We start from the raw sequence: 13,845 nt of genomic DNA, 5'->3' as shown, positions 1-13,845 counted from the left end.
CTTTTTATCAATGATTCGATAATCACATAGATTAGGAGCTCTAACAAAGGTGATAAACACTAATTGTGGATACTTTGTGGAAATGTCTGATATAGAATCCGATGGCGAAGATTGGTTTAATAAAGATGAAGAAGAGATTTTGCAGAACTTGCAGTGCAAGGTCAAAAATGAGCATACGAGAGATACAGAAGCTAACACCGAAGATATAGTAGATGCTAATACAGAGTATATACGTGGTCCATCGGAAACAAGTATGATAATGCATATGCACATATGTATATATATTATTAACGGTTTTTTTTTTAATAAAATTACAGACGAATACCTTTACCAAAAACGACTGGAAGCTTCATCACACCTTTCCAAAGAAGCTAATGTAAAAAAGATGACCACGTCAGAGATGCGTAAGGCAATTAATCTAGAGCCATTGGACGTTTTCCTCTTTATTATAACAAACGAAAGAGATTTTTTTGTTGATCAAATATCGACTAGTGACGGATTGGAACGGGTTATTTTATACTTGCGTATTTGGTGTAAAATATGTGAACTGGAACTTCCTGGATTTCAAAAAGAGCTTCTACAGTACTTTGTGAACAATGACATATTTTTAGAAAAGTTACGAGTTTTAAGCGCTAAACTTTTTCAAAAAAAATTTAAGACGATATGGAAAAATGTCGAAGAGGTAGAAGAGATCATATATGCAATGAGATTCCTAATAGTTCGTTTGCATAAGTGGCAACTAATAACAACTAAAGCGTCATATGTAATTGAGCATATAAAGAAACTAATTGAAGATAGCGATAATCCGGACATGGTTCAACGACAACTGAGCCAGCAGCTAAAATTTGAGTTGGATAGAGTGTTAAAAGAAGAATGTAAACAGCTAAACGAAAATGCTAACGTAATCTAATTAATATCCAACTAATAATTCATAAGATATAATCGATGTGTAAATTTTTTCAGATATATCCCACACTTAATGAACTCTTTGAAGGAAACGGGGAAGACTGCAATCAAATCATTAACGCTTTAAAAATTTCTGAAAAATTAGAAGTGCCAGAGTATATCGCAAAACAAAAACGTATTCTTCGTGAAGATTTTATGATTCCTCTACGTGATTATGTATGCAAATTGAAAGAATTTGGTACATCACCACATGGTCCGGAGATATATGAGGACGTTTGCATCGTTCTTAATGCAGATTTCATCAATGCTAAGCGCCATGAAATGCTTTTCGTTGATGTGTTCGGCAGAAAGCGCCAATTGAATGAAAAAAGGAAAAAAGGAGATAATGTGATCTCTTTGACTAAGGAAGAAAAAAAATTAGCACGAGACAAATTATCAGCAATTAAAACTGGTTCTTTACTGTTATTTTCAACAAGTAGGAGCTTTGAAAATCTCATCTTGGCAACAGTTACTTACACCGACAGAGAACTTATAAATTTGGGATACGTAAGTAAAATCGAAATATTGTCATAGGATTAGGATAATAAATTTCCGGTTAATACAGTTAGGTATTGAAATTGTGCGGCAATATAATATTGGAACCTTTTATGACAGATCTTTGTTGATGTTCGAAACACCAGCCTTCTTTGAACCTTATAATAACGTATATAATTATTTGAATACCTATGGCGAGGATAAGCTGCCTATGAAGCAATATATTATTGATGGTGAGGTAATGTTGCTTTATTATTCCAACTAATCGATGGCCGAAAATACATACGATACATTTTATTTTTAAATTTCATTTGCCTTTACAGAGCAACGTATCTCCACCTCGTTACCTACAAATAACTAAACCTTATTCATATGATAGAGAAAAATTATCATTGAACACAACGAATCCAATCAAGCCGAAAAGTTTTCCACTAAATGAATCACAGTGGAACGCATATTGTAAAGCATTAACACATGAATTTTGTTTAATACAGGGTCCACCAGGAACTGGTAAAACCCACCTGTCGGTACATTTGGTGCGTACTCTTATTTCGAACGCTAAAACACCCGTCGTCCTAATTACTTACACGAACGATTCGCTAGACAAATTCTTACTGAAGCTTTCCTCCTATACCAGTAACATTTTACGATTCGGTAGCCAAACGCGTCTTCGCGAAATTGCAAAATTTAATGTACAGTTACAAGACACTCAAAACGAAATGGTAAATCCCCGCCTGAAGCGTCTCTACTACGTTGTTAACGAAGAGTTTACGACTAAGTTCGCAATCGTCCAACAAATACAAACGAATTTCGATGGTAGTGAAGAGTCTTACCAGAGTTTGTTGGCAGCTCAGAAAGCTGTACGTGATGTTCAGGAAAAGTTAAAAACAATACGTATAATGTTTCAATTTTATGTAGCACGAAAAGCGGATATCATAGCAATGACGTCAACTTTCGCTGCTAGAAATAATTTCCTATTTCGCTTGCTGCAGTGTAAAATCGGTAACAATATTTACTATATACACGATTTAGTGAAATAATTCTCATTCTAAGTGTTTTATTTGCTTAAATATTTGTAGTGATTTTCGAGGAAGCTGCGGAAATTTTGGAATCACACGTTCTGGCTTGCTTAACAGAATATACCGAACATGTCATCATGATTGGTGATCACCTGCAGTTAAAGCCTTATACTTCGAACTATCGCAATAGCCTCACGTCTCAACTAAATATATCATTATTCGAACGACTATTTGTTAACAATTTAAAAGGGTATACGCTGAACGTACAATATCGTATGCGTCCTTGTATTGCGGATTTAATTCATCCCACTTTCTACACTGATCTTAAGAACGATGATACAGTAAACAGTTATCCAAAAATTCGAAATATGGATAAAAATCTATATTTTCATACGCACCGGAAGCATGAAATTTTCTCAGAGGTATGGCACTTTCTTAACATAATATTATCAATTCCAATTACACGTGAAAAATTTATAGTAATCATTTGTTTTGTTTACTTTCAGGATGAATGTTCAATCTTTAACCTATATGAGGTGAAGGAAATCTTAAAATTGGCCAAATTTTTAATAGAAAAGGCTTCTTATACAGCAAATGATATTGTCATTCTAAGTCCTTATGCTAAGCAAGTGGAAAGCCTGAAATCCGAGGTAAGCATGGTTTTGATTCACAAAATATAAAGAAAGTATGTATGTAGTCATATTGGTATTTCAGGCACTTAAATCTTTTGAAAATACCGAATTGAATATTTCTACTGTGGATAGCTTTCAGGGATTAGAGGCTGACATAGTACTTTTGTCGTTGGTGCGAAGCAATGACAAAGAACAAATTGGATTTCTCAAAGAGAAGAATCGTATTTGTGTAGCTCTTTCGCGTGCCAAACACGGCCTGTATATCATTGGAAATCTACCGTTACTGGCTAGATGCAGCGAGTCGTGGCGATCCATCGAACAGATATTAAAGTCACAGGACGCTATCGGCAATGAGTTTCCATTATCAAGTGAAGAATAACAATAAAGACTGCTAATATTTATGCAAAAAGCATTGAAACGTTAAGTGAATTAAGTGTGGAATTTAATTTTGCATTGTTCACGATTTGTTTCCTTCGTACGCGCATTAATTCTATAAAATAAAAAGCAAATGTTTGACATTTTGCCTTGAGACTTTATTTATTTATTTACTGTCTGTTTTATTTATGAAAGTTCTTTTTATTATTTATTTATTAATTTTCTTGTTATTATTTATTTATGCTTTTATGCTTCTTCTATAACCATTTTTAAGCTACACTACAATGATAAAATTTTACTGAAATCATGTTGGCTTTCCCTTTGTTCCGTTGTTTTGCTTTTATGTATGTATGTATGTATGTATTAAGTAATTGATACGATTAGATAATGTTCTCACAGTTATAACTTTATGAATATATTTATGTGTATGCAATAAGTTTAATTAAATTTAAAAGAAAAGCTGCTATCCATATGTACGTATGTAGTATGTCATAGCCAACTGTGTGTAAAATTTGTAGATGTCCTCAACAATGTGTGCAATAAGGAGTCGCATAAACATATAATTAGCAGTATAATATGTAACATATAAAGCATTTTTGTTTTTGTTTTTTTTTCTCACCCAATTAGCTGCTTAAACTATTAATTCATATTATGGGTCTTCGACATTATAATGAAGATATACATATTTACCATACTTAAAGTTTCTTACCATATGAGCAATTGCAATTTTTTCAAAGGATTTATGGTAAATAATTCAAGCTGATTGAAGATTAGTAAGCAAAAGCGTATACCTTGTCGCACAAACTGTTTTTCTTTACTGCGCCTGCGCTCTGGCCTTACTTTTTCTAAAGCTTACATTATATATTTCCATACATACAAAAGTGCGCAAGTATATACTCGTATGTATGTATTTAATCATTCAACCAGACATAATTTGTTTCTCGTAATTTTTGGTTGCGTTTTCGGATATTTCTCAACTTAGTTTATTTACTAATTCGTCTGCAAAACTGATACAGATTTTTTAACTTTATGAATATTTAAATTAAAACTTAACAATATTCACAAACTTTTGAAAATTGTTTAACGAAATTATCACCGAATTCATCCCTAGAATCACCGCTTTTATTAATTTTAAAATTTAATTACAGCATTGCGTTTTTATTTAAATTAGTTTGAAAGCATTGAATTATGTCTGTAGTATTGTTGTTCTCCAGTACGTATTTTGAAGAGTATTTTACAATATTACAATAACAATGAAGTATTTTACAGTATTACAATAACAACGATGAATCCAATTTAATTCATCATTTCATCGTTCCCTTTATGAATTACTTTTGTACTGATTTGATGTTGTTTACTTTATATATGTACGTATTCCTGCATATTTTTTTTACTCTTTGAATACACCTTGTCGGCTGAAGGTAATAATGCAAAGTTTCGCTCGGCAGTTGCTATAGTTGTAAGAGAAATTTCAAATCCAATCGAAAAGGCTTTTAACTTTCCCGCAGTTAAAACAATCTACCGAAAAATATAGTTCTCTACAGCGATTACACTTATTCGAACTCGACAAATGAATTGTATTTGGTGTTCCGGTAGAAAATGTTTTCGAAATTCAAATTTCGAATTGAATCTTAGCTCCAATGAAATTCGTTGGAAAATGTGAATGACGAAATTAATATGTATATATTTATGTATACTTTTTATATGGGGTTTGATGTTTTTATATTAAACAAATTTTAAGTGCATAGTAGATGTGAAAGCTATAAATCACGCTAACGAAGGATATCATACTTATGTATGTAAATTAAGGGAGATAAACAATGCTTTTGATTGACGATGTCTAGATGAGGCATATTTGTAAATGCGCTTTTATTTATTTCTTTATATTAAATTGTCCAACTAAATCGTTAAATTTTTATTATTTTTTTCTAGCATTTATTTATTTTTAATTTTTATGTTTTCATTTTCAATCAACCACTCATAATCATGTTCTAATCATTCCAGTTACATTACAAGTTTGTCTATATAAAAATACATTATATATGTATGTATGTATGTAGTATGTGTGGTATACTTTTCGGCGAATATTTTTTTATCATTACGCTTTTTTTGTTGTTTTAATGGGTTTCCTTAGTTGTTTTACATGTTTTCTATTTTCATAAAAATTTCTTAGCACTTTTTTTGTATGTGTTTTTGCATTCCGTGAATAAAACCAATATCTTATTATGAATGTATATATGCATGTATGTACGCTTTACAAGCATTCTCGCTAAATTGATTTATTTTATTGGTGTTATTGCGGTTTATTTATTCACAATTTTGATTTTCAAATGCAAAAATACCTTTTGGATTTGATCTGTTATCATTGGTAGTTTATTTAATTTTCATTATGTGCCTTACCATTTGCATGTACATATGTAATTTTGTTAGATTGTAGCAATTAATTATTTTTAGCTTTAAAACTTGAAATAAAATTTTTACTTAGATACAGATTCACAATCAAAAGAATGGTAAATAGAAAATTCTATTTTAAGCATACGAAGAAGAAACCGAATTAGATGTGTTTGCTGTTAAATTAATTGGGATACTTTGTGTCACATAGTAAATAGTGTTGCATGGCAAATGACGACCTTTACTCTTAAATTAGGTTATGTTACAAAGTAAAGATATACAGTAAGTTCTTATTACAAAATAAAGCAATTTTACATACATACATATTTCTAAAAAAAAGAAAGTAACTTTTAGGGTAAGTAAACTTAGAAAATTCTATTGCAAAGCTTAAAATTAGGCTCAATTAAAAATATGTTTTTGCATAAACGATGAAGAGAATCGATCATAAGTCAAGTTTTTTAAATTTAAACCGTGGAGGCAGTAACAGAGAGGGGACAGTGTAACATACAAGGTGGAATTTGGAAAATCAACTCCCTTATTTGGAACTCAATAAAATATATTATGTTTTCTTTAGGTTCCAGAACTATTTCATTTGAGTATTGCAGGTGGTGAGCAATAAATAATTTCTCATTTTTTTCAAGTGATTTTCAAAGTTCCACGGCAGAATGATAGGACGGACTATTGAAGAGGAAGTTTATAGAGTCCAAACTGTATGCTATTAGCAGCAGGCAAGAGCGTTAAACCGTTCAAAAGCAGGAGGAGAAAGTTAGAATATGCTCATATGTACATATGTATACCGTTATGCCCACGAAAGACGTAGCTAAATAAGATAGCACCTTAAAGCGAAATATAAATGGAACTTTTGTTTAAATATACGACGATATTAAATTATATTTTCTGTTACAGAAGAAATTAAAAATATTTAACAAATAAGTTCAGAATGAATACTAATAATTAACCGGATTTGCATTAAAAACGCGCATTTACTTTGCACCCATCAAAATATAGTAATTTTTTAAAAACTTTTTGTTTAATTGAACGAAGCTAATTGATAACTGATAGAAGATATTCTATTAAATAGAATAAAAGTGTAATGAAGCACGCACATCGTATTTGATGGTAAAATGTGTCAAGCTTCTTAAGCTACTAAATTAAGTAACAAAAAAATGGGTATCCAACGGTTCAGCCAGCTGCTATAACACACACATACATACATATAATGAGCTTACATGCATTGCTGCAATTGAGAAAATGAAATATGCGAAAGGGAATATATCAGTCGGTGGTTGGAGGATGTGGAAAGACATAGCAATACTCCTTGGGGATAATAAGAGAATGGGTAGATGTGAGGAACATTTTAGTACTACATACATATTTACTAGCTTTACAAACTTAAAATGTATGCAACTTTTTTTGGTGTTTATTTTGTGGTTTTATAGATATATGGTTCATATATGATGTTGATATTCTCCTTGTTGTTGGTGGCCTCTTAACATTTTCTTTGCGGTTGTTGTTGTTGAACTTATTGATGTATTTAGTACAATTTTGTTGTTGTTTTGACATGGTGAATGAGTGGTGTATGTTTGTATGTATGTATGAGAAATCGTGAGTATGTATGTGTATGAACTACTGCCATTTCGGTCACTATGCATGTGTATGTAAGACGATTGGTTGCTTAATGTTTTTGTTGTTGTTTTTATCTACTTATTTATGTTTTGTTGTTTGTATATTTTGTTTGTTTGTTTGTGGTCTTTATGCGGCGATTAGCAGACGCTAAACTGTCCTGCTATTTTTACAACAGCTATATTACATTTATGTTTGTTGCTGTTGCTGCTGTTGTCTGATCTGGCTATCAACCTTTTATTGCTACCGTCGATTAATCAGTCCATTGGGCGGTGCTTGCTGTCCCGCCGTATGCATCAGTTCCAATTCGACCAACAGCGGAAAATGATCCGAGGGTATATGTGGATGTGGGCAGCCAACAACTTTATTCTCACGTAGCCATTCATTCGAAATGGGACCCAATAAACCGAGCGGCACCATACCTGTTTTAGTATAAAATATATAATCGATGATGCCCTTAAAGTCGAACGTGTAGTTCGTGTGCGGCATTATGTCTTCACTGTAGGCGGAGGCCAATTTGAAGGAGTGCGTAAACTCGCTGGTGTCATTCGAGAGTAAGCGTTGCAGGCATGATTTATAGCCCATGTCCTTGAAATCTTGATGGTCCATTGCTACACGTCCCTTGCCGAGAAATTCGATAACACCGGAATCGGGTAAGGAATTGAAATCACCGCACAACAATAATTGTACGCTATTCGAGTCATTCTTATGGCCGGGTCTAAAGCTGTGGCTCGCCTCGTCGATAATAGTCTTAAGCTCATTGCTCAACATCATCGTTTGGATAAGTTTGACATCGCAGAATTCGGGATCCCAGTGAATGTGTGCAGTGCAAACAAGTAAGGGCTGGGAGATTTGTGTCACCTCCGTCATTGGATCCCAGGCATTTTCCTTCACTTTCAGCAATGCTGCCAAACCGATATTGTCTTTCGGCATTACGCGATTCAACATATTGTCCGAGCCCTCAGCATTAGCCATTGCCAATTGATTGAATTCGATTAAATGTTCTTTAATCAATGTGAATCTGTAAGAGGTTAATAGGGCGACAAAAATCCACGATCAATATAGTACAAATAAAGTAAAATATAAATAAATTAAGTTCATAACCTTAAAACTAAAAATTTTATGAGTACCAGATTTAACAGTTACTACTGATGAGGATCCTACTCTATGTTTTTCTTATGTTTATATCTGTATACACTCACTTTGCAGCTCTAAAGAAAATAGCGCAGCCGTCCACAAATTTACGTTCCATCTCTGACATAGTCTTGGCACGGGATTTCGGCGAGAAAATACCCTCATAACCATCGGCCTTCAGTTCAGGCAGAAAGAAATTATAAAACTGTTCTGTTTCGATTTCTTGCAGACTAATTATATCCGCCGAATAGTGACGGATTTCGTCAAGTATCGCCTTTTTTCTGTACTCCCAACTCAAGGCCCATGATGGACAGTATCCGTACATCTGTCGTGTGGCATATTTGTCGCACAAAACATTATAACACATAACTGTAAAGATGCCTATAACAAATAAACATAAAATATTCCTTTATTATATGTGTTGTATCCACATACATACATATGTATTTACAATATATGTATGTTTTTTATGAGTATAAAAATTATGTAGGATGAGATACAAAGTCTACAAAAGAAGAAACTTACATGCTGGCCTCGATTTGTTCGGTTTGGCTAATGGTATCCATGGACGTTGGGGCGGAGGGGTTACTGAAACTAAAAGTAAAAAATATAAATAACATTTTATTACAAGCTGTATGCAAAGATAGTTTGGGTATCTAAAATAATATATACACAATATGAATAATATAAAATATACAATATACCCTTATGATGTTAGGTTAGGTATGTTGAAGATTCATTCAATATTTATGTAAATTGTTTCCGAATATTTGCAGTGCTTTTTACAAAAACTTATTTTGCTGTTTTAAAAATAAAGAAATTTCGGTGTTCTTATTGATATACAAGCCTGACCAATGGACATGTGACGAAGGTGTGAATCCAAACCAGATGAATAAGTTAAGTGATGAAACTTCAGAATAAGAAATGAGTTTGCCGAATCTTTTGCAGAATATTGTATGATGGCTTTTTCTTTTTTGAGGTCTGGCTGATCAATAAATTCAAATACACATATAATCAATATATGTAAGTCTTGAAACGATTTCGGTAGCAATATCTTTAATCTTCGCAAATAAGCAAGATTGTCTTCAAATTCGAACGAATTTTGCAAATCGAAGACCAAGTTAGGGCAAACCCTTCTGTAATAATATTACTCGTGAGAAACATAGTTGAGATTGGGTATACAAATACAAAGTCGCAACCGTCATATAATGCATTATATCCCACTTCGATTTGTAACATAAAACTAATTTGTATTTCTAAAAGGTATTTCCTTAAATGTGTGAGAAAAAAAACACAAAAACAGGTGCTAATATGTATGAATATTTGCCGATCACCTGCTACAAAGCTTATTAGATATGAAAATAATTGATAATTGCACATTTCTTTCTTTCTATTTCTACATCTTTGATATAATTAGGTAGCCCGGAATTGGAAAGGTGATAGCCAAGTGGATTCGCGTTACTTCCACTAGGCACGCAATGCTTTGCCCATGGAATATATAATGAGTATATACAAGCTATGAATGTACAATTGTATGCTATTTAATTTGCAGTCTTAACGCGATTTGCACGAAATCGTCGAGGGAATTAACTAAGCCGTTGGCGTCGTAAACGCCACAACAAACATCTTAGATTGCACTGGATTTATTATTTTGTTTGTTGTTATGGGTGTATGATTAACTGTATGTTGTATGTTTGTTGGTATTATGACGTTGGTGGTAGTCAATGAGCAATTGCAAGCGCGACGGTGAAAGTGACCCACAAATTACTTCCGTGTAACTAACAACAACAACAACAGTAGCAAAAAATTATATTCACATTATGAACGAGCGTACAATTTAAAAATTTTGGATTTGATATACGCTTTACACTTTACCAAGCCCTACTAATTAAAGTAGCTGATTTTGTTGCCTTTTACCAACAAAAAAATACACGTGTATTATTATTGTATTTTGCAAAAACACCTAAAATTCATTTGGATTAGGTTTGAGCACGTTCCTGCGATTGCCAAGTTTTGACATTCACTACCACTTGGTGAGTCCTAGGGCGCTGCATTTAACTAATGAATATGTAATTACTGGAAACATTAGCGTTGCTGAGGCCAGCTTTATATTTTCTAATACACTTCCGAATGAGAATACTGAAAGAATAAATCTTGTAAGATCCTTCTGAAAATATCTAGATTCAAAGGGGTTTCAAGTGTGTTGTGGTTCGCAAACTGCACCTAATCATTTATAAATGCGGTCAATAAACGTTACGTATTGGATTACAACATAATTACGAACGATTAATAAGAATCAACCTTATTCTCCTAAAAATACAGACGATATGTTGGAAAATCGGTTTAATTGAAACAATATGACACAATATGTTTTATTTTAAGAACTTGAGATGATTTACCATTTTACACGTCCGGACATTTCGTGGTTTCTCTGTCAAAATTCAACTAATAGCTAAATGGCCATATAATTTTAAAATAATGCGATAATAAAATCGATCAACAGACTTATTAACAGTTGCAATGTTTACAGATTGAAAATTCTAAACTTCAATCAGCTGTTAGTTTGCGATTGAAATTGTCACTTTTCAACATTGCCATCAATATTAATTGTTTGGAGCGTAAGAAGTTGCAGTCTATTAATTAAATTATAGTAGTAAATGTAAGAAACCAATTGATTGGTTCACTTTTACACACACACACATATTCATTGAATTAATTCAGCTCCATTTATTTAGTAAATGACTTCAAAAGACTTGCCTTCATTTTTTTGGTTGTCGTTATCGTTGCAGTTGCAGGTGAGGTAATTTGCGCTAGGGAAACCTCGAATTAAGGAAGCGGAAACCAAAGACAATAATTTTGGAAGTAAATGTTTATTATTTTTCGTAAAAAGATTACTTAAAAATTTTGTAAGAGTACATGTTTACGTTTATACATATTGATGGCTCAAAAGAAACGTTTGGAAATAAGGATATTTAGCATGTAATATGTTTTACATAAGTCTATTAAAGGTCTGTCAATTGGCGATTAAAAGTAAATATGTTTTTTGGTCAAAGTATTTTAGCGCTGGCATTTAAAAAAAAAATATCATAAGAAATTTTTGAAAAAAATCTCGAGATGGATACGTTTTTTTGCCACTTAAGCGGTTGAAGTTATTCTAAAGATATTGTTGGGATATGACATTGAACACATTGTAGGCGATCTCTTCCTTTGTACGTGAATATGAACTTTCATACTCAAAATCGTATAACCTTTATTTAACAGTAGTGGAAAAGACTCGAAAAGCTTAAAATATTATTAAGCTACTACCAACTTTCGTTACATGATTAAAATAATAATTTGATTCAATCGAATGTTTCGTAACAACCACAAAACTCACTGTCGGTTTTGCGAAATCAATGGAGATTTGTCTGTATGTACATATGTATGTATGTATATAATGTATAATTTTTTATAAGCTTGTAAAACTAAAATTTAATTACATCAATTTTCAGGGTTATTTAAAAGTCATTATTTTTTTTATAAAAACATAATTGAGCTCCAGCTTAAGCCAGAGCCACAACCAACTAACTCTACCACAGAAACAAAGGCAAAAAGCAAAAGCAAAAATCTGCAGCTAAATCCGTTACAACTGGCCAATAAAAAGTTGCTAGCAACAGTACAGATTAAATAAAACCCAAACACCAAATACATTAACAAAGGCAAAGATTGTGACTGCAAAAAATACCGACAATAAAGGCAACAAAGAGGGAGCTAAAATTAACCGAATCATAAAATCGTAAAAAGTGAAAGTTCTCCCCACTGCCCGGCACCAAGTAAACAGACACACGAGGAGCCAATGTAAACAGAAACGCACTGTTGCGTGGCGTCATCTTGAAATAAATAAACAAAAGAAAAGAAAACGAAAAAAAACCGCCAAACCCGAAAAGAAAATAAACATGAAAATTAAGATTGTTTAATGATTCTCTTGAAAATTGTAAAATAAGAAAATTGTGTTTTTTTTATTATTTTCTATAAATACGTGTTTTGTTCTTAATACTTTAAATAAAAAAAAGTACAAGTGGTTTCGATGGAGTATAAAAATGCAAGATTTTCAGCTTGTCTACAGTTAAAAAATAGATATAGATGAATAGACCCGAACATTAGTGAAAAGTTTAGATGAAATAGATGTTACCAATCTTGTGGTATTACAAAATTTAGACAGATCTATGTGGACTTCATGTATGTAAGCATACCTTATCATCCATCCCAAAGTGGTAAAATGTGTGTATGTATGTTAAATGTGCACTTACATATGTAAATGTACATTATTCTACAACAGCGAAATTTATTCAAATATTCGAAAAAACAACAACGAACCAAAGCAAATATTAGTGCAATTCGATCGTCACGATATTTACAAATCACACTTGCACCTTCAGTCCCCCAGCTAGCTTTGTACTTAGCGCCAACAAATAGAGCTTCAAAGTTGATATACAATACAGTAAAGGGGAGGTTATTAGCTCGATATCTATTAATTTAAGCTTAAAAAGACGACAAGTCTGATTAAGAAGATTTAGTGATCAAATTTTATAATTAAGTTTTTAGAGTCAACGCAAAATATCAGTTTAATCCATCCAAGTCATCAACCATTTTGAGGCCCATCAACTTCTGAGACCTAAATATGGAGCTTAGCAAGAAAAGAAAGTCCCTTAATCAGACCAAAGGGTTTTTGTCGGTAAATCCGTCTATCAAATTATTTTAGATACATATACATACATATAATACAACAAACTATTATGGAAAAAAAAATTGTAAGACTTTTTAATATAAATTTCGGCGAAACATATACATACGTCAAAATATATATTTTTTAGGTTGATATGTCTGTCAGTGGCATCTGTGCCAAATGTCACATCAAAATAATCATTAGTGTTTAGTAAATATTTGTCTTTCTGAAGTACATAAAGTGCATTCAACGATTGTTACTATGAGCGAAATTATTCAACAAAGTTGCACTCAATTTTTTGTGCAGAACCAAATTTCTGATGCTAAACCGTTTCGAATGTTGGAAAAGGTCTTCGTTGATAATTGGTTGGCATGAGAACGAGTGTTTTCGATTGGTGCAAATTATTCAAAGAGTGTCGATAGCGCGTTGACGACGAACGACGTCCAGGACGGCCGTCTACAGCAACTGATGATCAACTCGTCAATAAAATAAATGAATTGGTGCTTGACAACAGTCAGAGATCTTA

General features: G+C 32.5%; 2 protein-coding genes across 8 annotated transcripts in view; one reads left to right on the top strand and one right to left on the bottom strand.

The window, feature by feature from the left end:
- Positions 1-30: 30 nt before the first annotated feature.
- LOC105225847 (NFX1-type zinc finger-containing protein 1) lies at positions 31-3,635 on the top strand. The gene is made up of 8 exons (XM_049447626.1): positions 31-251; positions 318-901; positions 964-1,452; positions 1,511-1,678; positions 1,764-2,442; positions 2,520-2,881; positions 2,966-3,109; positions 3,174-3,635. The coding sequence occupies exons 1-8, from the start codon at positions 83-85 to the stop codon at positions 3,468-3,470; spliced, it is 2,892 nt and encodes a 963-aa protein (XP_049303583.1). The 5' UTR covers positions 31-82; the 3' UTR covers positions 3,471-3,635.
- LOC105225875 (CCR4-NOT transcription complex subunit 6-like) overlaps positions 3,624-13,845 on the bottom strand; it is a 41,490-nt gene continuing 31,268 nt past the window's right edge. For all 7 annotated transcript variants that reach the window (XM_049447633.1, XM_049447634.1, XM_049447635.1 and 4 more), the window contains 3 exons: positions 9,140-9,208; positions 8,683-8,995; positions 3,624-8,501 (listed from right to left, as the gene is read on the bottom strand). In XM_049447633.1, the coding sequence (XP_049303590.1) occupies positions 7,724-8,501; positions 8,683-8,995; positions 9,140-9,208 (1,160 nt within the window). In that variant the 3' untranslated portion in view covers positions 3,624-7,723. The remainder of the gene's footprint in view (positions 8,502-8,682; positions 8,996-9,139; positions 9,209-13,845) is intronic.

This window comes from Bactrocera dorsalis, chromosome 2 (assembly GCF_023373825.1).
Source record: "Bactrocera dorsalis isolate Fly_Bdor chromosome 2, ASM2337382v1, whole genome shotgun sequence".
Taxonomy (NCBI): Eukaryota; Metazoa; Arthropoda; class Insecta; order Diptera; family Tephritidae; genus Bactrocera; species Bactrocera dorsalis.
This window is presented reverse-complemented; position numbering and strand designations above follow the sequence as displayed.

Bases quoted from the DNA above. Each gene is read 5' to 3' on its own strand.
- LOC105225847 (XM_049447626.1), top strand. From the start codon at position 83: ATGTCTGATATAGAATCCGATGGCGAAGATTGGTTTAATAAAGATGAA. The intron at 1,679-1,763 runs GTAATGTTGCTT...TTGCCTTTACAG, and splicing joins AATATATTATTGATGGTGAG to AGCAACGTATCTCCACCTCG. The intron at 3,110-3,173 runs GTAAGCATGGTT...TTGGTATTTCAG, and splicing joins TGGAAAGCCTGAAATCCGAG to GCACTTAAATCTTTTGAAAA.